The sequence below is a fragment of the Sciurus vulgaris genome, assembly GCF_902686455.1.
Source record: "Sciurus vulgaris genome assembly, chromosome: 5".
NCBI classification, from domain to species: domain Eukaryota; kingdom Metazoa; phylum Chordata; class Mammalia; order Rodentia; family Sciuridae; genus Sciurus; species Sciurus vulgaris.
Window position 1 is genome coordinate 2,330,638 of NC_136465.1, and position 22,307 is coordinate 2,352,944.

The 22,307-nt window shown below is 49.7% G+C and overlaps 1 protein-coding gene across 1 annotated transcript in view; it reads right to left on the reverse strand.

Moving 5' to 3' along the window:
- The window catches only part of LOC306662304 (CUB and sushi domain-containing protein 1-like), a gene marked incomplete at both ends in the record, with an annotated part of 221,578 nt that overhangs the window by 38,160 nt on the left and 161,111 nt on the right, over positions 1 to 22,307 (reverse strand). The window contains 5 exons of the mRNA XM_079141801.1: positions 4,770 to 4,985; positions 7,201 to 7,317; positions 15,930 to 16,118; positions 19,068 to 19,255; positions 22,093 to 22,231. Of these exons, the coding sequence (XP_078997927.1) occupies positions 4,770 to 4,985; positions 7,201 to 7,317; positions 15,930 to 16,118; positions 19,068 to 19,255; positions 22,093 to 22,231 (849 nt within the window). The remainder of the gene's footprint in view (positions 1 to 4,769; positions 4,986 to 7,200; positions 7,318 to 15,929; positions 16,119 to 19,067; positions 19,256 to 22,092; positions 22,232 to 22,307) is intronic.

The following is a 22,307-nucleotide window of genomic DNA, read 5'->3' on the forward strand; positions in this document are numbered from 1 at the left end:
GCTGGTGTGAGTTCACGTAAACGAGGTGACGGCCTTGGAGAGACGCCTGCCCGAGGAGCGAGCCTGGTGCGGAGCCGGAGACAGGCGCAGGACTCCCACGTGCGTCGTTGCTGCCTTGCCACTCAGGACGATACGCGCACTCTTCCCACCCACTCGCCTGACACGAGAACAACGCGTGCCCTCGGTGCCCTCTTCCCTCCCACTGCCACCGTTCGCGTGAGTTTATCCTTTGCCTTTATCAGTTCTTATTCCCCAGGGTGTGGAGGCATGTGCTACGGCGCCCTTCTCAGGAAGGAGACCAGATAGCATGGAGCTCCCTTGCTTCTCAACCCGGCCCCAGGCCAGCTCCCAGCTCTGGGCCTCTGAAGGACTGAATGTCCTGCGCCCCACTTCTCTCCTGCGTCCCCTTCGCCATCTCTCTGGATTTTCCTCCAGGGCTGTCCACCCATAGCTCTTATGAGGTCACTGTGACCCGCAGCTGCCCACGCCAGCGTCAGCCCAGGCCTCTGCACTCGCCCTCTCCGTGGGTGCGGGAACCCCTGGGTGCTCTCTGCTTCCTAAGGGGTCTCCTTCCAGAGCTTCTGCAATGTCACTGCCCTCCAGATCCATGGCTCCATCTTCCAAAGGAGACCTGGATCATGACCTCGGGCATCAGAGCCGAGCCCCGCTGTGCGACCCAGGGCCTGTCTCTGCGCCTGGTACCCGCTTCCCAGGCCGGTGGCTCTAAGCCCGGCCGGTACTGCTGACACTTCCGGATCTGAGCCTATTTTGTGAAATGAAGGCTCTTCGCAACCTCTTTGGGGATATGCCTTAATTTTTCCAAAATAAAATTCTGTGTTCCCCCAGCCCTCTCCACGACCAGTGTCCCCCATAACACAGCACGTCCTTCACTTGGCCTCTGCTCTCCAACCCTCTGCTCTTCACGTGCACATTTGTCCCTGGCATCTGCCCAGCTCTCCTCCAGCGTCCCCACGGGGTCTGAGCCTCGTCATCCAGCCTAATTGATGCCTCCAGAGGCCGGCGCTCCTAGGAGGCTGGAAGGAGGTCCAGCCAGGTCGATCTCTGCTCAGACTCAGCCGGCAGGTGCTCCTGAGACCCGCATGGCAGTCCGGCTCCGGGCCCCGCCACTTCCCTCGGTTTCAGGGCCCTGGCCACTGCAGCCTCCACGTGTGCCCTTCGGTATACAGCCCCCTCCAACGGCTGCTCACCTGCAGGAAACCCTCCCCATGCTGTCCCGGCTCACACACCTGTCCTTGCTGTCCAGTCCCAGGTGTCAGAGCCCTGCCCTGGAATCTGTTCAGGTCAGCGTCTTTTCTCTGTCCCCTTGACCTGCTTATTGCTCCCCGTCTCCCCCGAGGCTTCTCGCTCTATCTCCCCAAGGGAATCCAGTCTCCACTGTCTCCAGCCCTGGAATCACACCAGGCATCCTGCAGCTGCTCAGTCATTAGTTGCCGAGTGGAAGGAAACATCACAGAGGAGTGAGCTCCGCTCCTTCCAGGCACAGAATGCTGTCCTGGTTCAGCAAAGGAAGACCACTCCTCCTTTGAAAATTCATGGGAGAGGGGGACAACAAATGTAGAAAAATAATGCTGGGAATAGGTGATTTCTATTCGAATGATGCACCGTGTCCTCCAGAAGTCATATGGCAATCTGTGCTCCATTCCCACAGCGGTAAGAGGCAGGATGCTTAAGAGGAGGGCATGTGGGCTCTGCCTTCATGGGCGGAGGAGGGACCCGTCACAGCCATGGGTCCTTGGTAAGGAGGGTCCTTTGCCAACTTCCTCCCTGGCTGGTGCCCCTGCCTGCTCTCCGCCTGGGCTGTGGATGAAGTAGCATGGGGGCTCTCGCCAGATGCCAGGGACCATTACCATGAACTTGCAGCCTGTAGCGCCACACCTGCCCCAACCTCTTGTCTTCGTGGATTATGGCGTCAGGTGTCCATGGCACAGCAGACACGAGGCTGGGAAAGGGTGCCGGTGCTCTTCTGGAGACGTGGGGAAGGGACAGTGCTGCGTGGAGATGGGAACAGGCCCTGTGAAGTAGTTGGGCCTGGACCACGCTGGGCTCTGGAGCCTGCACAGGTTGGAAGGAAAGGCATTTGCACGAAGGAAGAAACCGTGCACCTCTTTGGAAGGGTGACTGCAGACCCTGGGAATTAACGGCAAGCTGGCATTCTAGATCAGAAGCCAGCAGGGGGAGGAGGTCAGACACCAGCGTGCACAGGCAGCCGTGCACCTGGCGCTGAGTGCGAGGGGGACCCAGCTCATGCGCCTGGCACTGGGTGGGAGGGGAGCCAGCTTTGCGGGTCATGTCTGGAGGCATCCCCCTCCCCAGCGTTGCCAGCAGCCTCTGTGGGAGCAGCCGGGAAGCGCGACAGGGAGCTGCTCTGTCAGTGCAGCTTCTGGAAGGCAGGTGAACTGCTAAGAGGGGTGGTGTCAACCCAGAGCCCACGGAGCCGTTCCCACAGGCGTCGGGAAAGTCCCCAGAGGGCGAGCGCCTGTGTGCAATGAAGCCTCTTCTGATTGGCCACTCATCCTAACAGCACCACGGTCAGTGAGTACTGCCCAGGTTCCAGGCGAAATCCTTCCAGACAAAATCACGTCTTTAGTGATGCTCCAGAACTCACTTCCCATGAGTGGGCTTTGCTCTCCAGGCTCTGCTGTGTGGCTGCCTGGGTGGGAGAAGTCACTTGTTCAAGTTCTCAGGCTTTCCTTCCGTGGTGCGTAGCATCGCCGATGCTCAGACTGTGGGGCCTTGGCTTCCACGGCCAGGTGCGTGTGGCTGCCCTGCAGAGCTGAGCAGCCCCGCCTAGGGCACCTGCCCAGGTGGCTGCTTCCTTGCTTCTTGCTCAGAGCCATGGAAGAGGCAGTTCTGGACTGAAGTTCGGAATGTTGGTGCTTCTATGACTGGATGCAGCCCCCAAACTTGGTGTCCTGGAAGTGTGATCCTGAACAGGGTGCTGCGCAGTGGGCCTCAGGTCACCAGCCGGCCTTGTGGATGGACGTGGCCACTGTGGCGGGCTTGTTGGGGGGCAGTGCTCTCCACTCTTCTGCCACGTGAGGACAGGTTTTGTGCCTTCGCCTTCCTCCACGCAGTGATGTCCCCAGAGGCCCTGGACGCAGCAGCTTGAGCTGGGATGCCAGGTGCAGCACCATGAGGAGGGGATTCTCTCCTTCCTCATTTCCGTCTCAGGTCTTCTTCGGTGCAGCGCAGACAGGCGGGGCACAGCGGCAAGGCTCTCTGTCGGCCACGTACCGAAGGCAAAAGGACAAAGCAATGGATGGGTACAACAGATAGAGTATGGGCCTCCTGCAAGCCTCCAGGCCTGAGGAGCACAGCTGACCCTCCCGCTCTCCAGGAAGAACTCCCTTAAGCTCAGCTGGCTCCTGATGCAAGGGCGAGTGGAGAGGGTGCTGCTCTCACGGAGATGCCGTGAGTCCCCCAGGAGGGAGACATGGAGAGAGGGATTCAGGTGTGAGTGTTGAGAAGATTTAAGTCTTAGATACATAAGTAGCCAATTTCACGATTACTGCTGATTATACTGAATTTCTAAGAAACAAAGCATTAGAGGCAGTTCTGAAATTCCTTTTAGGCAGTGAAATGTGGGAACAGATGAAGACCGTGGCCAAGGCCTGGGTAGAGGAGAGGCCCAGGGACAGCTGCTGAAGAGAGCACCCCACTCCTCGGAGCACGGCCTTCACGTGGCCTTCGGCAAGTTCCCGGTTCGTGGTGGACAGGATCGGTCCTGCACGGCACAACTGGCAGAAGCAGAAGGCCTGCTGTCCAGACGTGTGCTGAGCACAGGGACAGGTGAGCGCCCAACACTGCAGCAACTGACTCACGAGGGCCACGGGAACTTACTGAGAAACTGATGGGACCTTCAGTGAAATGAGTCACATCTGATTTAGAGGACTCAGGGACCAGCTTACGAAAGTCACAGTCCATCTTAACTGGGAAGAATGACGCGAAGACGGGCTTGCAGGCATCACTGACATAAGCACAGCTCAGTACAATGCCTGTACCCATGGGGACTGTAGGTAGCAGTTCCCTCTCTGTCCAGGGCTGCGGCTGGACCTGAGAAGTTATTGCAGCGACCTTGACCAGTACCTGCTCACTGAGCACTGTTCCCACAGTCAAGGGCATTTCGCCCACACTCGATCAGTTTTGCACATGCTTAATCAGTGTTTTATCTGATCTGTCATAAAACACAAATGAAGCACTCTGCCCCATACAGACAGATATGTCTGATACAACCTGAATCCCACACAAATATTTTCTATACATTTGATTAAAAATAAAGTTGCTACTGAACTTTGGGACCATTTTGTCACTGTGAGTGACTATGTTGGAACAAGCTAACGCCCATCCTGGGCTTGTGTGTCTGCACGGTGTGTCCGTCATGGGGCGACTCTCCGTGCAGCACTGCATCTGCAGGGGCAGGAGCCACGAGATCAGAGGAGCACTGGTCCTGAGCATGCTTCTGACCTCAGCGCTGCCTCAGAGGTCGACAGAGGCGATGGAGAACAATGAGCAGGAAGCCCCTCTGCAGGAAGGAGAGTTTTATTTGTAGTTGTTTAAGTACAACAATTCAGACAAGGACAAAAAATGATATTCTGGATGCCAGCTGTGCCTCCTAGCACCTGCCTCCCGGAGGCCAGCCTCCCATACCCCACTGACTGCAATCTGCTGTAGTTGGACACATGTGCGCACACTCATGCACAGCAGAATTATTGCCAGGAGAGAGAAACAGCACAGAAAGACCAACGTACCTGAAAATGTGATGTTGAAGCCCTCGTAGGAAATCGAAAAGTCCGATATGAAGCGAAGCTGGGCAGTGAAGTTCCCAAACAGGCCGGCCTTGATCGTGTGAGGCAGCACAGAGCCAGTGAGCCGGGCCACGGGCTCCGAGAAGCTCCCATCCTCTGTGATGAGCAAGTAGTCGTGGGAACTTTCCAGGTGGAAGGTGTGAAAGGTCAACTGGACCCCTGAGGGGGGAGGCCGGGAGGACAGGGGGGAGAGAGAGGTGGCAGAGAGAAGTGTGGCTGGAAACAATTCAGGGAAATAGACATCAAGTTTTGATTCAAAATACTGAAAAATCTTAATATGCAAAACGAATGTTGAAGTTTGAGAGAAAATGGATCAAAGTAGATAGTTTAGAAACAAAAGAGAAGAGGGGATTCACAAACATAAACGCTTAAATGCGTAAGCACAAAGATGCAGATGTGGGTATCCATGTGGATGAACAGATATTCAGATACATAGACATGTAAGCAGAGATGTTGGTGTAGACATGGAAGTGGGTGTAAACAGGGACATGGGTGTAGACATGGAAGTGGGTGTAGACAGGGACATGGGTGTAGACATGGAAGTGGGTGTAGACAAGGATGGAGATGTAGGCATGGATGAGGTATAGACATGGAAGTGGTCATAGACATTGATATGGGTGTAGTCACAGATGGAGGGGTAGACATGGGTGGAGGTGTAGACATAGAAGTGGGCATAGACATAGATATGGGTGTAAACACAGATGCGTACTCTTTTTTTTTTTTTTTTTTTTTTGGTGCTGGGGATTGAACCCAGAGCCTTATGCTTGCAAGGCAAGCACGCTACCAACTGACCTATATCCCCAGCCTGCGTATAGACATAGAAGGAGGTGTAGACATAGATGTAGGCATAGATATAGATATGGGTGTAGACTCAGACAGAGGTGTAGAAATGAATGGAGGTGTAGACATGGAAGTGGGTATACACACAGATGGAGATGTAGACACAGATGAGGTGGAGACATGGAAGTGGTCATAGACATAGATATGAGTGTAGACATAGATGGAGGTGTAGACATGGATGGAGGTGTAGACATGGAAGTGGGTATAGACACAGATGGAGGTGTAGACACAGATGAGGTGGAGACATGGAAGTGGTCATAGACATAGATATGAGTGTAGACATAGATGGAGGTGTAGACATGGATGAGGTGTAGATATGGAAGTGGGTATACACACAGATGGAGGTGTCAAAACAGATAGAGGTGTAGATACGAATGTGGGCATAGACTTGGATAGTGGTATAGACATGGATAGGGGTTTAGACAGATGGAGGTATAGACATGGATGGAGGTGCAGACATGAATAGAGGTGTAGACATGGATGTAGGCATAGACACAGATGTAGGTATAGACAGAGATATGGGTGTAGACATGGATGTGGGCATAGACACGAATGTGCGTTTGACTGCGGAGATAAAGACGGGGTACAAGTATGGATATCGATGTGATGCACGTGAATAGAGATGCAGGCAGCCACAGGTGCCTACGTGGACACTGTGAGCTTCACACAGATTTGGATGTGGGTATAGACTTAAAGGTAATGCAGGGGCTGGATGCGATGTGTAGGTAAAGCAGGTTAGGATGTGTCCAGGGCTTCTAATTAGCACTTCTGCATCACGCAGAGTCTGTTTCCCTCATACTCCATTCCTTCAGGGCCAGCATGCACTCACATAGCCGAGTGGACAATACAGTGTATACAACAAAATGTGTCCACTAACTTCAAATTGAGTGCCAATACACATCACAAGATGAGGTCAAGGTGCTAAAATTACAACGACTTCTTTAAAACGAGTAACTTGTGTATAAAAGAAAGAGTCATGGTACCTTCCTAAACCCAATGTTCACAATCTACATTTTTTTCTGCACAAAACGCCATTTTCCTGGTCCTTATTATACTGACCTTTGGCATGAAGATAGGGATGTCTGTTTGGTAAGGGGTCCTCGGATTTCATGAGGATTAATGTTTTATTAGATGGGATAATACTGGGTAGACTTAAAACACAAGCCAGGTACAAAAATTTCCCCAGATTAATAATATAAATCAGAAGTTGGATAATTGCCTATTTCCTTTTATTTAATCAGATTCTCACTCTATTGAATTGGTGCCTCTATTCCTGATGATTATGCTCAGTTTCCAAGTTTACATTCACCTTCATCCACCAGCTTATCTGATAAATTGAGAGCAAAACAAGGAATTAATTTTGCTTGTAGCTCCGATAATTAAAGGCCATTTTTCTCCCAAGACCTTATTAAAGGAAAAGAGAGCCTTCGGTGGCACCAGGGTGCCGCTCATCTCTCTGTGCGCGGCGGCACCGCCCTGTCCCCAGGCTCCTGCCTCCTTCTCCCTGTCAGGCTGGCCCTGGTGACAGACGTACCTTTGCCGTGAGAGACTTCAATGGTCCACGTGCAGTTCAAGGAGTTTGGATAAAAGTCTGGAAACCCAGGGGAAAGGACTGTCCCGCTCCTCCCATGGATGTAGCCTCCACACAGAGCTAAAAAGGGAGAGAGATGATCACAGCATCCGGGCTTCACGGAGACTGCCAGGACAAGATGTTTTAAAGTGACGTTGAATTTACCCCAAACTCAAACAAGATTTAATGTCAGGTTCATGAAAAAACAGTCAAAACCTGAACTCATGTTAGTGGAAATCTCCACCCGCCAGTTCACAGGCAGGTGTCCCAACAGCTCAGCAAGCAGCCTGCACAACGGTGTAGGATAGAGAGAGTCTGCCTTCAGCAGGCAGCAGAAAAGCATGGAGCAGGGCCCTGGGGCCCCTGGGCTCTCAGTAGCGCTTCCCTGAGCTGAGTCCCTTGCAGAGGCATGCCAGGTTCAAAACTAACCCAGATGGCCATTTTTAAGGGCAGAGAAAGAAAGTTATGCAGAATGATTTCAGCAGACAATAGCAATGGGGTCAGTAGGACATGGAGGTGGGCTTTATTTTTTTAAAGATTTTGTGACGTCTGTTTTTGTTTTCACATGAAACATGATATTGTCCATCCATATGGGGGTGGACTGTGACAATTCAGCTCAATGTGTACTGATCGGAGCTGGGTAGTCAGCCTATTCACCACCTCACACATGTATAATTTCTTCACGTTGGGAACATTCGAGACTTGCCATCAGCTGATCCCTGCCAGCCCCGGTTGTGTGGCTGGGCCAGAGAACACGGGAAGCTCGTCATCTGTCCAGCTACACCTGTGTGGGCTCCATATCCGAGGTTCTACTCTCGACCTAAAAACTCAACTTTCTTGGTTTCCAGTGTTGGCGAGGATGTGGGGAGAGGGTGGAGAGTAACCCAGCACAACTGCTGTGGAGAGCAGCGTGGTGATTCCTCGGCACACAGACTTCGAGCCGCCCCTGACCGGCAAGTCCAGCAGTGGGTGTGCACCCCGGGGACACATCAGGACGTCGCAGAGGCACCTGCCTACCAGGCTCCCAGCAGCTTGCTTCACAATAACCGAGACGTGAACAACCAGGTGCTCACCAAGAGGCGAGTGGGTAAAGAAAACACGGCGTCCACACACAGCGTGAACTATTCAGCTACAGGAAAGAATGGAATCCTGTCATTTGTGACATGCAGGTGGAGCTGGAGGATGTCCTGTTAAAGGGAAGAAGTCAGGCATGCAAAGTCAAGTCCTGTGTGTCCCCACGCAGTGGGTGTTGGAGAGCCAGGTCTGAGGCCCACACACCTGGAGTCTGAAATCTTGGCCCTGCTGTCTGCCACACCTGTGACCCCTGGTGAGTTGGCTGCCCTCAATCTTTTACATACTTCAACCTAAAACTGGAAACTATGATAAGATTCACCTCAGAATCCTCAACTCCCCAACTGCACCAGGCAGTGTTTTAAATCTTTTGTTTTGTGTGTGTGTGTGTGTGTGTGTGTGTGCGTGTGTGTGTGCATGTGTGTGCATCTGTCCGTGCATGCATGTGTGCATGTGTGGTGTGTGTGCATGTAGGTGCACATGTGCATGTGTGTGCATGCATGTGTGCATGTGTGTGTATGTAGGTGCACATGTGTGTGCATGTAGGTGCACATGTGTGCATGTGTGTGCATGTAGGTGTGCATGTGTGTGCATGTAGGTGCACATGTGTGTGTGTGCGTGTGTGTGCGTATGTGTGTGTGCCCATGTGCATCTGACATCCTGGTGCTCTGCCTGTGTGGGGAAGCCTGCTTCATGAGCGACATTGAGCAAGTCCCTCCACTTGCCCATTCGCACGCCTTAGGTGTCGGAAGGGACAGTGGCCTGCCAACTCCCTTGGTCCTGGGATGTCATGAGTTGGCACATGGAGCAGGTGCGAGCAGGTCTCCCAGGCGATGCTGCCCGCCAGCTTCGTGCCCTGCGGCTTGAGCCTCTTTCCCCCTCTCTGTGGGGCTCTGCTGCTGCCTCTGGGTGGTTCACATTTCTCTAGACAAGACAAAAGGAACTATCACTAACTAACTGGTTAGATTTTTTTACTAATATAAGGCTTTCAAATTATGCTTCATAAAAGCTAATTCCACAAATCATATTTGCAAAAGGATGAGGCATGCCTCACGCTGCCCCCAGTCTTCCAAGGAAGCAGATCACCTCTTTCTCATGGAAACCACATTGGAAGAGCTCCTAACAATCAGCAGAATGGAAGCTTCACAAAATCACTTCTGGAATATTCAATCATTTTTCTTGAGAATTTCACACCTTATAATCACATTGACTCTATGTGTCATTATGAAAGGGGTAACGTTAGATCTAAATCTTGAAATTAATTTATGCAAATATGAAGAAACGGCTATTAGTTGGGCCCTCAGCACCAGAGAAGATAATAACAAACAAAACAAAAAATAGGGTCTCCTCATGGAGCACACATTCTAACTGGAAGAGAGAACGAAAGCCACAATGACGTGAGACGGTGGTGTTGGAGATGCAAACCCATGTGAAAGAAACCAAGCAGGAGGGGAGGGGAGGCGAGACGGTCATCCGCTCCAGCGGTCATGGGGCTGCTCTAGGACAGTCTATGGAGAGGGACGTGAGAGAAGAGGGGCATGTGGCACTGAGGGTCTGAGACTAGCAAGGACAGAGCCCCAAAGCCATTGGACCCACACAGAAGGACGGCAGGTGGCCAGGACAGAGTGGGCGAAGGAGAGAAGGTCCTAGTGCTGATTTCAGATTTCTGAGAGAGGGCCTCTGCAGGCCTTGCTGCAAAGTGACATGGGCTAACTTGGGTTTAGCAGATCATGAGGCTCTGTGTACGAACACACAGGAGGAAGCATCGCACGGCGTGACATGGTGGCAGCTGTCAGACAAGATCCGACCCTGGCTGTGTTTTCAGGGTAGAGTTGCAGAACTTTCTGTGAGTGAGGGGCAGGCATCATGACAAAATAGGAGGGGCAGATGACAGTGAAGTCATCAGTCCAAACGTGAAACAGCTTAGAGGTGAGGGAGGCACAGGTGAAGAGGCAAGGCAAGGAGCCAGGAGCTCAGCTTTGGACCCACAAACTTCAAGGTTTGTTGGACACCACATAGCAGGGTGATGTGAGATGGATCCATGGAGCTCGTGACCTGCTAGACACCACATGGAAGGTCGATGTGAGATGGATCCATGGAGCTCGAGACCTGCTAGACACCATGTGGAAGGTCGATGTGAGATGGATCCATGGAGCTCGAGACCTGCTAGACATCACGTGGAAGGTCGATGTGAGATGGATCCATGGAGCTCAGGCCTATTGGACACTATGTAGAAGGGTGATGTGAGATGGATCCATGGAGCTTGAGACCTGCTAGACACCATGTGGAAGGTCGATGTGAGATGGATCCATGGAGCTCGAGACCTGCTAGACATCACATGGAAGGTCGATGTGAGATGGATCCATGGAGCTCAGGCCTATTGGGTACTATGTAGCAGGGTGATATGAGATGGATCCATGGAGCTTGAGACCTGCTAGACACCACGTGGAAGGTCGATGTGAGATGGATCCATGGAGCTCAGGCCTGCTAGACTCCTGTAGAAGTTTGATATAAGATGGATCCACAGAACTTGAGGAATGCTAGACTCCAAGTGGAAGGGTGATGTGAGATGGATTCATGGAGCTCAAGGCCTGCTAGACACCATGTGGAAGGTTGACACTGTGATGGATCCAGGACCTGCAGATCTGACAGACACCATGTGGAAGGTGACACTAAGATCAGGTACAGGAGCTGGATCCACAGTAGAGGGCTTAGCAAGGCACAGGAGGGACAGCGAGTCTGCATGAGACCAACACAGTGAATGTGGACATATTTAGGAAGACTAAACCCAGCGTCAGCATCTCAGTGAGCTTGAAAGAGTCCACAGAGGACACTGAACAGAGTAACTGGTGTGGCAGGAAGAAACCAGAAGCATAGAGCCCTGAAGTAAAGCCACGCAGAAATAACATTCATCATCTCTGATTGGATTGGCACTATCTTCTCATTTTTTATGAAGAATTTAACCATAAAGAATTAAAAACACTTTAAATAAAACTGACACCATGTATCAAATGTTGCTAAGAGTCTGTACCTGAAATTTATCTATGCTCCATAAGCTGATAAGTTAATTCATTCAAGCTACATTTAAAAGTTATATAATTCATAAATCTTTATTTTATCCTAGGTCCTAATATCTTCAAGGAAAGTGGAACATGTACCAGGAACACCTGAGTGGGAACTTGTTGGGCTTCAGCTCAGGCTCATTCATATACACCGATGGAACCCAGAATCGCCAGCCGCTCAGGGAAGAACATGGACAGAGCTGCAGGTGCGGCAGCCCCATGCCTATTTGGATTCACACAGGTGAAGATATAACACAGTCCAAGTCACACATTATGGAGATGTGAATAAAAATAGATCTGTGTAGTTTTCAATGTTTTCTAAGAAAAGGGAATTAGTTGTGCAGAGAATCAAACTGATGTTCTCATCTAAAATCAAACAGAGGAGAAGAGGCAGTAAAATGAGCTACTTGACTTATGCTTCACCGCCCACAAGTATGTTCATGGAGCATCGGGGCCACGTCCCTGTGGAGCTACAGGTTCAGCCACACAAAACTGGAATCTACAAGTCTATTTCTTCCCTCACTGCAGTCTTTTCCAAGAAGTTATAAAGGACACAGGAGAGTTTTACTTTTGCTTTCCTTCTGACTGCGATTTCCTGAGTCGCAGCTTTCTGTCTGTATCACCCACCCGTCGAGGCCCCAGATTCCACCTCGCAGGAATCCTTTCGATGCAAGCCTAGCATACGCAGAAGCCGGGCAGGGAAGAGGTGAAGAGCTTAAGTCGATCTCCCACCACGGTTAAAGTTCTGCTTTGGCCTCTGCTCGAACACATGCCTCCACCTGGCCCTCCGTCCAAAACTATTTACTCTTCTGCGTTTGGACAGACAAAATGAACAAGATGGGAAAGTCCCTTGGTATCCCAAATCTTATGTTCCAGTGGGGGAAGAAACATGTGTTTTAAAATAAACAAATAAACTAAGTAGAAATTGTTCTAAGAATAAGAATATTAACTTGCTTTCAAAACTCAAAGGAAGTTTAGGTGGCTGGACTGGATGAATAGCAGAGATAGCAGAGAGGTAGGTGGACGCATGTCCATGCTGATGTCCACTCCCAGGATGGTGAGCTGAGCGAGTGCTAGAATGTTGGTGGAAACGTGGAAGGTCAGGTCGACTCACGGACTTCCCTGTGGTGCGCAGTCTGCTGGGGCTTTCATTGGGACGCTCCCCAGGGTCCTTTGGTCCCTGATGATCTTCCATCAAGCCCACAGAGCTCCTACAGATGCTGCAGTTATTGTCTTCCCAACGTTATCAGCCCCTCCCTCCACCCTGTCACCTCCGAGACCCTGGCCAAAGTCATCTCTAGATGGAAGTGTGCCTCTTTGCATTGTAGCCACTTTGGGAAAGTCCTATCCTTGCTGGAAACTCAGTGCTAGTTGTATTTTCCATGAATTAGTTCTGCCTCAATTCCTATGTGATGAAGCGTAAATCAAGCTTCAAAGAGCATGCGGTGTATGACGTAGAGCCTGGCATGTATGTGAAGTGGGTTATAAATTATAGTACAGTGTATGCAACAATACTAGAGTTTTGGAGAACTGTATACAGAAGACATGGACGTCAGGGACGTGTGTGAGGCTGGAGACCTGGCGCAGTGTTAGCTGTGGCTGGTGAAGGCCGAGGGCAGCCGGGTGGTAGAGCGAGGCACAAGGCACCTCAGGTGAGGCCCAGAGAAAGCCCACTACACCTGTGTGGCTGGGGAAAGGAGGGAGAGACCATGGAGAGGTGGCTTCTGTGTTCAAGGTTACGTGTGGAGCAGAAGCACAGAATACTCCTCATCCCATACTGAAATGTTAACAGAACATAGTTACTGATGTCCAATCAGGAATTCCTGGGGGCATTTTCTATTTCAATGCACAGAACATACAACACTAGCATCTGTTGAGAAGACTCCATTTCAACACCGACATCACTGATCTCGAATGGGTCAGTGAAGTCTCCCACGTTTATATATCAGCTTTCATTTCACTTCTCGAACCCAGATAATATTTTTTCTGTGCTGGGGGTTGACCCCAGGGTCTTGTGTGTGCTGGGAAAGCACTCCATGCGGGAACCCCAGTTGCAGCCCAAGCCTAGATAATCTGTGGCAATCCTGTGTGGAGAAGATGGCCCGTTCATCCTCGTGAGCAGAGGTCTTCGACTTCGCAACCTTGTCCGGTATGACTGAAAGGCCTGCCGTTCAAACAGCCTGGGAAGCCCGAGGTTAGCTCCTGCTCAACTGAGCTGCACAAAAGGAAATGTAGAGAAAGACAGCAGCTCTGTGTGCTGCATTTCCAAATTCCACTTTCATCTGTAGTGCAAAATGTGGAAAAGAGAAAGCGAGGACCACTGCCCAGGGCATCCATCAAGCTACGTGGGCTGCACTCACTGCATAGTCCATGCGATGGATTGACTCCCTCAGAGAAGCAGCTGAGTAAACTGCTCCAATTCCAAGTCAGCCACACAGGAAGAACAAGTGTTTCAAGGTTGAGTGTTCTGCATATAACTATTTTTAATATAGAATCATAAAATATGACAAATATTGATATCTGACAATCTCAGGGTTTATGAAATGTTGCTGTTTTGCTTTTCATTGCCTCACGTTCATGGGGCACAGTGTGAAGTTCTGACACAGGTACCCATGGTGTCATGATCCAGTAAAGCTATTTAGTGTATCCAGTAGTCAAACATTCTAAGTCCGCCCTCGTGGTTACTTTGACACACACTGACTCCAGCCACCCGCTGGCCTCAGCACAGCTGGCCTCAGCTGTCCTGCTGTCCACTTGCGAGGTGAGCCACTGACCGGGCCCTCCCCCTGCTTTCCACGTCCCAGGCTCCGGTCAACATCCTGTGCTCTGTCCTGGGAGACCAACACGTCAGCCCACGCCAAGTGAGATGCCGGGCACTCGCCTTCCGGGCCTGCTTACTTCCCTCACGGTGATGTCCTCCAGAGTCACCCATGTACACGTGACAGCGCTTCCCTCTTGTCATGGCAGAGTGGCATTCCGCGGAGCGCCTGTGCCACAGTGTGTCCATCCACCCATCTGCTGGGGTGACTCCACACCCCGGCCATGGTGGACAGCGCTGCGGCAGGATGGCAGGCGTCTCCTTGCACCCTGATGTCCCTCCCTTGTCTGCGTGTCCGGCGAGCTTGCTGGGTGCTCCGCAGCTCCATCTCTAACCTGCCAGGACCCTCCCTGGGCCTGGCTCAGGGCCGTGCTGGCTCCTGCTCCCAGCTGCCTTCCTCCTGGCCAGCACTTGCTGTCGGGCTCGCTGACAACAGACATCCTAGCAGGTTTGAAATGATCTCTCCTTCAGTTTCAAATGGCATCTTGGTTTATAACATTTGACTTGGACATCTTTCTGAGGCAAAAGGAGTTGGTAGTAGAATTAGATGATAATAGAATTAGAACTTATAACAGGAAGAGAGAAATGTCATCAGCTATTTTCTCATTAGAAGTCCTTTCAGGTTACTAAGAGCAGAAGTAGCCTGTGCACATTGTGGTCTCACCGTGGCTGGCCCGGCACGTGGTCTCCATCTGGTCACCTCTCTGGTGTGCCCACCTACTGGGCACCCCTGCAGATGCAGACCTCCTGCCCCTCTGCTCCTGCCCTGAGCTCAGCATTCCCACTCGGCTGGCTGCGAGTGCTCTACTTCCGGAGACAGTTTTGGGCCGCTCAAAACGGCCCACCTGCACTGCACAGGTGCCAATTATTCGTTAGTATTTTGGTAACAAAGGTCAAAGTTTTATATGTTCCAAGGTTACGCATTGTTCTTCCATAAACACTGTTATTTGCAAGCATTATCTCGAAGAAGTTAAGATGTTTAATGAATGCACGTGTAATTTTTTTTGAAAAGAAGACCCTTCAGTTTATAAAATATAGAAAATGTAAATATACGTCTGTGGCATGTACATATAATTTCCATCTATATACTTGATTTTCACAAACATTAATCTTTAGAAACAACACCATGATAGGTTATATTCATGACTAAAGGTGAAATACCCAAAGCATTTGCAAATGATCAAAAGTAATGCGTTTTTAGTATGAGGTTGAACCATATGGTAACCCAAGAGTCAAGAACACTGTTTGTTATTAAGATTTTGAGGACTGGATCTGGGTAGGGAAAGGGGTAGTGGACAGCACAGGGAGCCCGAGGGTCTCCCGAGAGCTGGGGTCCCAGCTGCTGTCCTGGGTAGAGGGTGAGAGTCGGAGCCAGAGCAAGCTGAGTGGATGTGAAGAGTTCCTTGCCTGGACCCGAGTCAGAGCAAAATCACGTCTGACAACCTGGGATGTGTAAACTGAGGACATGTTCCTGATGCCCCTGGAATAGATGTTCGTGACAAATAGTGGATGAGTACACTTCGTAAGTTGAGTGCTTGGAGCCCTTGCTTAGGGACAACTGGTCACTCTCCATTCCTTGTTTCTTATCAGGTTCTATCTCCAAGAGAAGATGTGATGGGTGAGCCAGTGTGTGTCACTGTAAGGCCCTCCTCAGCCGGCTGGCCATGCCACCATGGAAGGCACACCAGACTTCCACACCAGCTCCTGTTGCCTCACGACCAAGGCAAGCCTAGGCCACCTACCATCGCAACTGGGCAAGGCGTGGTTCCACTGATGGTTCTGCTCACAGACCAGGGGCTCCTCGTCGCTCAGCGTGTATCCGGGGTCACAGCTGAAGGTCACCGTGGACCTGATGCCAAAGTCCCTGCCATGCCGCCGGCCATTCACAGGGATGCCTGGGTCCAGGCAGGAGTCTGTCTCGAGGGTCACACCTAGAGGCACAGAGAAAAGTCATGGCTGGATGGTTAACTGAGAAGACGCTCATGCTGTAAAACACAGACGCTCTCAGACGTAATCAGCATCCAGAAATTGTGCAAATAAAAAATCCATTATTGAATTGATTATCAAAAATCCAACAATCCATTAATGCAAAAACAAGATTTTTCAAATATGTGACTCTGTTTTTCAAATTAGAGAGATTCATATTGGTATGCTATTTACCAGAAGATATCTAAATAGTACAACCTTGAATAATTCATTAACCTTCTGAATTTTACTTTTATTCACTGGAAAATCAATGAACTGTTAAATGAAGCCCAGGTTTTCTCCTGTTTTCTCCCTCCATTCATTCCCATTTCTTTCACGTCCTATGTCCAGTGAGGCCTTGGCACTCACTCGGTGACTTCCAGCTCTGTGCACACACACGCCTGGGGACAGATACTTATGATGAATTTAAAACCACACTGGAGTTGATTTTCCAAAATTGCATTCCATAAATCACACAATTTTAAAATCTGCACTGAAGTCAGCCACTTTCGAGATGACTACAATTAGGCTATACTAAAAGATATGTGCTATATCAAGTAATTAGATTTGGTCTCAAAAGTGTCTTTTCTCCCTTTCACATTTCTTTCTTCTTCCAGAATAGAACATATTTTAAAAGATGATGAAAATCAGAATAAAAGAACAGATTAGCATCAGAATGTTTACACATGCAAAAATCAGACTTGCTGTTGCTATTTATCGCTCTTGCTGATGTTAAGAACACAATCACGATCTGAAATATTAGTAAAAAATATTAAAATAGTCCCAATATTCAGATGGTTAATTTTCCCAGGGTGATCTCCAGGATACTGTTTCATCATTGCCTACATTTTAACAGAGTATCAGAATAAAAGAACAGATTAGCATCAGAATGTTTACACATGCAAAAATCAGACTTGCTGTTGCTATTTATCGCTCTTGCTGATGTTAAGAACACAATCACGATCTGAAATATTAGTAAAAAATATTAAAATAGTCCCAATATTCAGATGGTTAATTTTCCCAGGGTGATCTCCAGGATACTGTTTCATCATTGCCTACATTTTAACAGAGTTTTGCTCTCAGGGACCACTCCAGGTTCTGGTGTGCACCTCACCAAGGCAGAGCATAAGTAAAACACTAACTCCAGCAATTCTTGTAAGGTTTGAAGATTGCTGGGAGAACCACCTCCCGGTTAAGCCAGCCTACCATGTTAAATTATCATATTAGTGAGAAAGACGAGCCAGAGAGAAACCCGAGAGCAGACCTCCTACCATTCCATTCCAGAAAAAAACAATAAGAGAACTTGTGTATCCGAGCTAACAAACACATAAAATTACTTCTACGACTGGCATGTGGCCTGTCGAGCATTCTTAACAGTGGCAAAAACAGGCAAACCACTCCCCAGCTACTCAAAGGGAGAGACAAGGGAAGATGAAAAACTCTTATCACACTTATCAGAGTCTGGAAATTCCACTTCTCCCAAGTTTCACTCACTCTGGGTGGACAAGGCTGCATGACTCTGGTTGAAAACAAGGTGTGGGGTAGAAACATGGAAAGTTTTGCTCCTCAGTGCTTGGGACGTTTATGAATTCAAATGACTCAACGTGTACCTGTGCTAACATACAGGGACATCGAAAAGGAGGGAAGTGGGACATTTCCTGGTTCTTAAAATTTAAGGACGGTTACTTTGAGATGCATGCTAGACCCATGTAAGTATCTATGAAGCATGACTAGTACCTTTGTATCAGGTTTGAAGTTGATCTTTAAGTTACTAGCAATTGATTTTCTTGCCATCAGAACATGGCATGATTCCCTTATCAGAAGCACACACAGCCTTACACATACGCCATATGTGCTTGTGTGTACTTATACACATGTGTAAAGCAGAGGAATGTACATGCACGGGATATCAGTTCAGGTGTGCTGGACGAGGTCACAGGCAGAGATTTGCAGGGTAAAAGGGAGGTAAGAGAAAGAAAGAAGATTAAAATGCTGAAGAATTAAAATCTGTGGATTCAGAAATTATATATGTACATATGTAAAATATATATTAGCAATGACATTACAGTTATCTCATTTATTTTCAGATAAATTGATGAAAAAGAGCAACCATTAAATTCCTGCAAAATAATGGTGTGGCTCCTTCAAGCCCGTAGTCACCCCACTCCTGCCCCCACGGGTGGGGAGAGCGGAGCCTTTCCAGAGAGAATGGCCTGCTTTGTTGGGCTTTGTATTCACTCTCATTAAAAACGCATTCTTAGGGAACACCCACCCCTCAGCTAGATTCCAGAAGTAAGTCTGTGTAAACGTGACCCACAGATAATATAGCGAGTGGATCTCATCATTTCAAAAGCTAAAATCAAGCTCGTACTTTTGACTAGAGGAAACGAAAAGAGAAGGGAACTTTCCCACTTGGAACGTCTGTGAGATACCCTGCACCTCATTAGCAACTGCGGGGACTCTCAGCCATCAGGCTGGCAGGTGCGAGGTTTGGCTGGGACTCGCCCCTGCCCCGTCACGTGCTCTGTAGCCAGGGAGACGCCTTGGCGTGTTCTACGAACTACACCCGCGCCACATGGGCCCCCACATCGGGTCCCCTCTGCACTCAGAGCCGGGTATGCACTTTTAGTGTGATGTCCTATAATGCCTCAGGCCAAAAGATAGCCTTCCTAATGAAGAAAGTATATTACCACCCTCCACAGTGAGGTGACAACACACTTAAGTATTTTATCACTTTACTTTTTAATGGACAATCGGTAAGTGTTTGGGGGAGTGTAAAGGAGAGACCCCAAGGTGCGCCACAGAGTCCTTAGACTTGCGCAGACGGCTTGACACTGCCCGACAGTCACCCCGCCAGCCCGCTGGTCTGCAGGCCGGAAGGCAGGGCGTGCGCCTGCGCCCAGGGAGGCACTTACTCTCATAGTGGATGAGGAAGCCCACGCTGGAGCGGCTGCTGTCGGTGGTGAAGAGCAGGTACAGGAAGCTGCCGGTGCTGACCAGGAACTGGGGCGCCTGCGTGCCGTGGTACTCCCCCACCAGTGGGGACGAGCTGCTGGGCCCGTCCCTGACTTCCAGAGTGTCGTAATTGACTTCCGTCTGGAATCTGCACACGAGCAGCAGGTCAGAAAGCTGTTCAGGCCCGTTACTCACACACCTCTCCTGGCTCCCTCGCCCATTAACTGAAACCCCATACACATCAACGTGAATAAAATGCCTACAATTACATGTGTACTTGCATGTATGCACACATACCTGCATACGTACATAAATACACACCTATAAACGTGGATTTAAGAATGAGTGTGTTTTTCTGGAAGAAACGGGACACTAACCCCCGCAATCTTGCGTAACGCTCAACCTTGTAACATGACAGATATAAATGAAGGTTATTCTTCACTTCTGATAAAAGAGATCCCACGAGTGAGATTGTTTCATTAGGTGAACAGACAGGTAATTGTCAATTAGAGAGCGATCCATGCTTTTGCATTTTAAGAGTGTTTCCACAATTCCCTGTTTGACATGATCACCGACACCTTGGAATAGACACTCAAGTGAAATGATCTCCTAAAGGAAAAAGGGATTCAAAGCACACAGCATTTGGGTCCCTTTCCAGAACAGAGTCTGGTGTGTTTTTAAGTGGCATTAACAGGACACGGGACTAAGGCTGAACTACTTCAGAAACTAAAAGGTAACTTTAGTGACTTGAAAAAGTGAGAACAGCTTCCAAGAAATGCTCCACTCTCTTGTGCTTCCAGAGGCTCTGGCTGCAGTTGCATTTATATAAAGTCACAGCCACTTGGGTCCCCTTTGACGTGATGCTGGTACCGTTCCAGGCACGGAGGCAATTTTCTAAATGGCCTGTCTAGTCCTCCAAGAGCTAACCTGATTTCCAAGTGTGTGGTTTTCCTCTCAGGGAGCAGCTGAAGGCTCATAAGCCTCTGACTCACTCAGAAATGTGAGCCAACGAATCCTCAGAAGCCTGCGCCACTATTCCCCACGCCCGGCCCTGGGTATTGCTGGTGAACAGGAAATCAACGGGGCGACAGGAAGCTACCTTAGTGGCATTGCACACAGCAGCAAAAATGACGTTAAGCCAAAGGTTCTGCCCTGTTTATCATGGAACTGGGAAAGCTTGCCCGAGTGAAAGTGCACACTAAGAGCATATTCCCTCCAGGAGGTGGGCTGGAACCTGCTCTTCCACAAGACAACCCTGAATCACATGGCCAGACCAGAAGAGCATCACAGGCCGGAGCATTTGGGACCAGCTGGTGCCCTTAAGATTATGATTCCTCAGATGCTTGAGCTCAAACTCCAGAAGACTGACAAGTGTGCAAGCCTTCGCGTGGTTGGTGTTCATATTCAAGCTTTCCTCTCCTGCAGGGCCGGTAAAGTGCGCCTCTCGGCAGCTTTGTGACCTCGGAACCTCAGAGCAGAGAACCCGAGCACTCCCAGGGGCCTGTGGCCTGACTCACACTGCTGACAAAGTCACCCTCCTGGAATTGAAAAGCATACGGACAAGCAAGCCCACCAAGAGGGCTCTGCCTGGCCAGAGTGCAAGTCCACACACTGGGCGGCTCATCCTTGAGGGGCTGGGCAATGTGTCTGTGGTGGTCGCCCCTGAGGCTCGAAATATCAGAAACTTAGGTCCTTACGCACAGATGTTGCCGAGACATTGCACTGGAATAACTGAGTGGACCACGCTGGGGACACCGCGCTAGGCTTGCTCCAGGCAGCTGGCCCCGAGCGCTGAGAGACCGTGCTGAGAAAGCAAGGCCACAGTTTGTACTGAAGGGTTGTCTGGCCTGCCGCCTGCTATGCTTCCTTCACCAGCCCCTGTGGAGCAGTGTAAACACTTGTATGCAACCAAACCTGATTTTCTGAATATTTATTGAGATACTGCTTTTCAAATGTTTAATGTTATTTGCAGGAATCCTCTCTTAAAATATACGAACCAACTTCTTTCCTTATTTCAAAGGGTTAACCTACTGGTTATTATTATCCAACATGGATAATAACAACAAAGACGGCACAACTACCACTCCATCTTTCCTATACTGACCTCAACTTCTTAAAAAATTACTGGAAAACAAAACACGAATAATGTCATGAAGTGCATCTACCTTGAGACACTAAAATATTCTGGATGCAAAAACTCTGAATGCACTGTGGCCCAGAAGGACGTCATGAGAGAAGCAGGATAGCACTCAGGGGCGTGAGCTCAGAACTCTACCAAAGGTCCTTCTCTGGATTTCAATGCCTAGGGCTTCTTCCAAGCCAGTTTTAGTTTTTAATCATCAAATCGATATCAGTGTTGAGTGAAATGGGAAAACACCTTATCACCTAGTGCCCAAATAGCATGCTCACTTTAGCAGGCTATCAAATCCATCATCGAGGAGCAAAGCCACACTGTGCTCCAGTGACAACATTTTCCTGGGCAATGACAGACAACTCATCTGCTGCACTTGCCCTGTGATCCACTCTGGACATTCAATAGTCTCCAGTTATTGACAGCTGACACCAGAACTGGAGAGACCTTTTCTGTGCTGCCCCAGAGGGCACAGAAGGCACCAGAGGGACAGGGGCTGGGTCCTGTGCCACCAAGTACCTGGCAGAACTTACGCCCCTGCAGGCGCCAGCTGCAGGACAGGATCCAGGTTCTGCTGGGAGTCAGTCACCCAGGGAAGACTCCGGGATCAGCCCCAGGGGTGGGGGGACGGTCGCCCAGCCACCTCCTCTGTCCACAGCAGCCCAACTGTCAGCTTAGGTGGAAGGCTGATGCTCAGGAGGAACAGCACGGATGCGCCCATTGACTGCGCCTGTTGGGTAAGTCCCTTTGCAAGACTAAGGAACTGTCATCCTAGAAAGTTTTGAGACCCACTGATTTAAAACACGGAACAGATATGGGTCCCAGGACCAGATGAAGGAAAAGGCTCATCTTACCTGTCAAAAGTTATTTTGATAGAATGTCCCGGTTTTGCTTCAATGATCCATTCGCAATTCAAAGAGTCTTTATAATATCCTGGCCATCCGGGAGGCAAAATGACCCCACTCGAGGCTGTCAGATGTCCACCACACGGGGCTAGAGGAAGACACACACCATCAGTCAGTGTGGGAGGAGATGCCACAGCAGTGTTGCCATGGAATCGGGCTGCTTT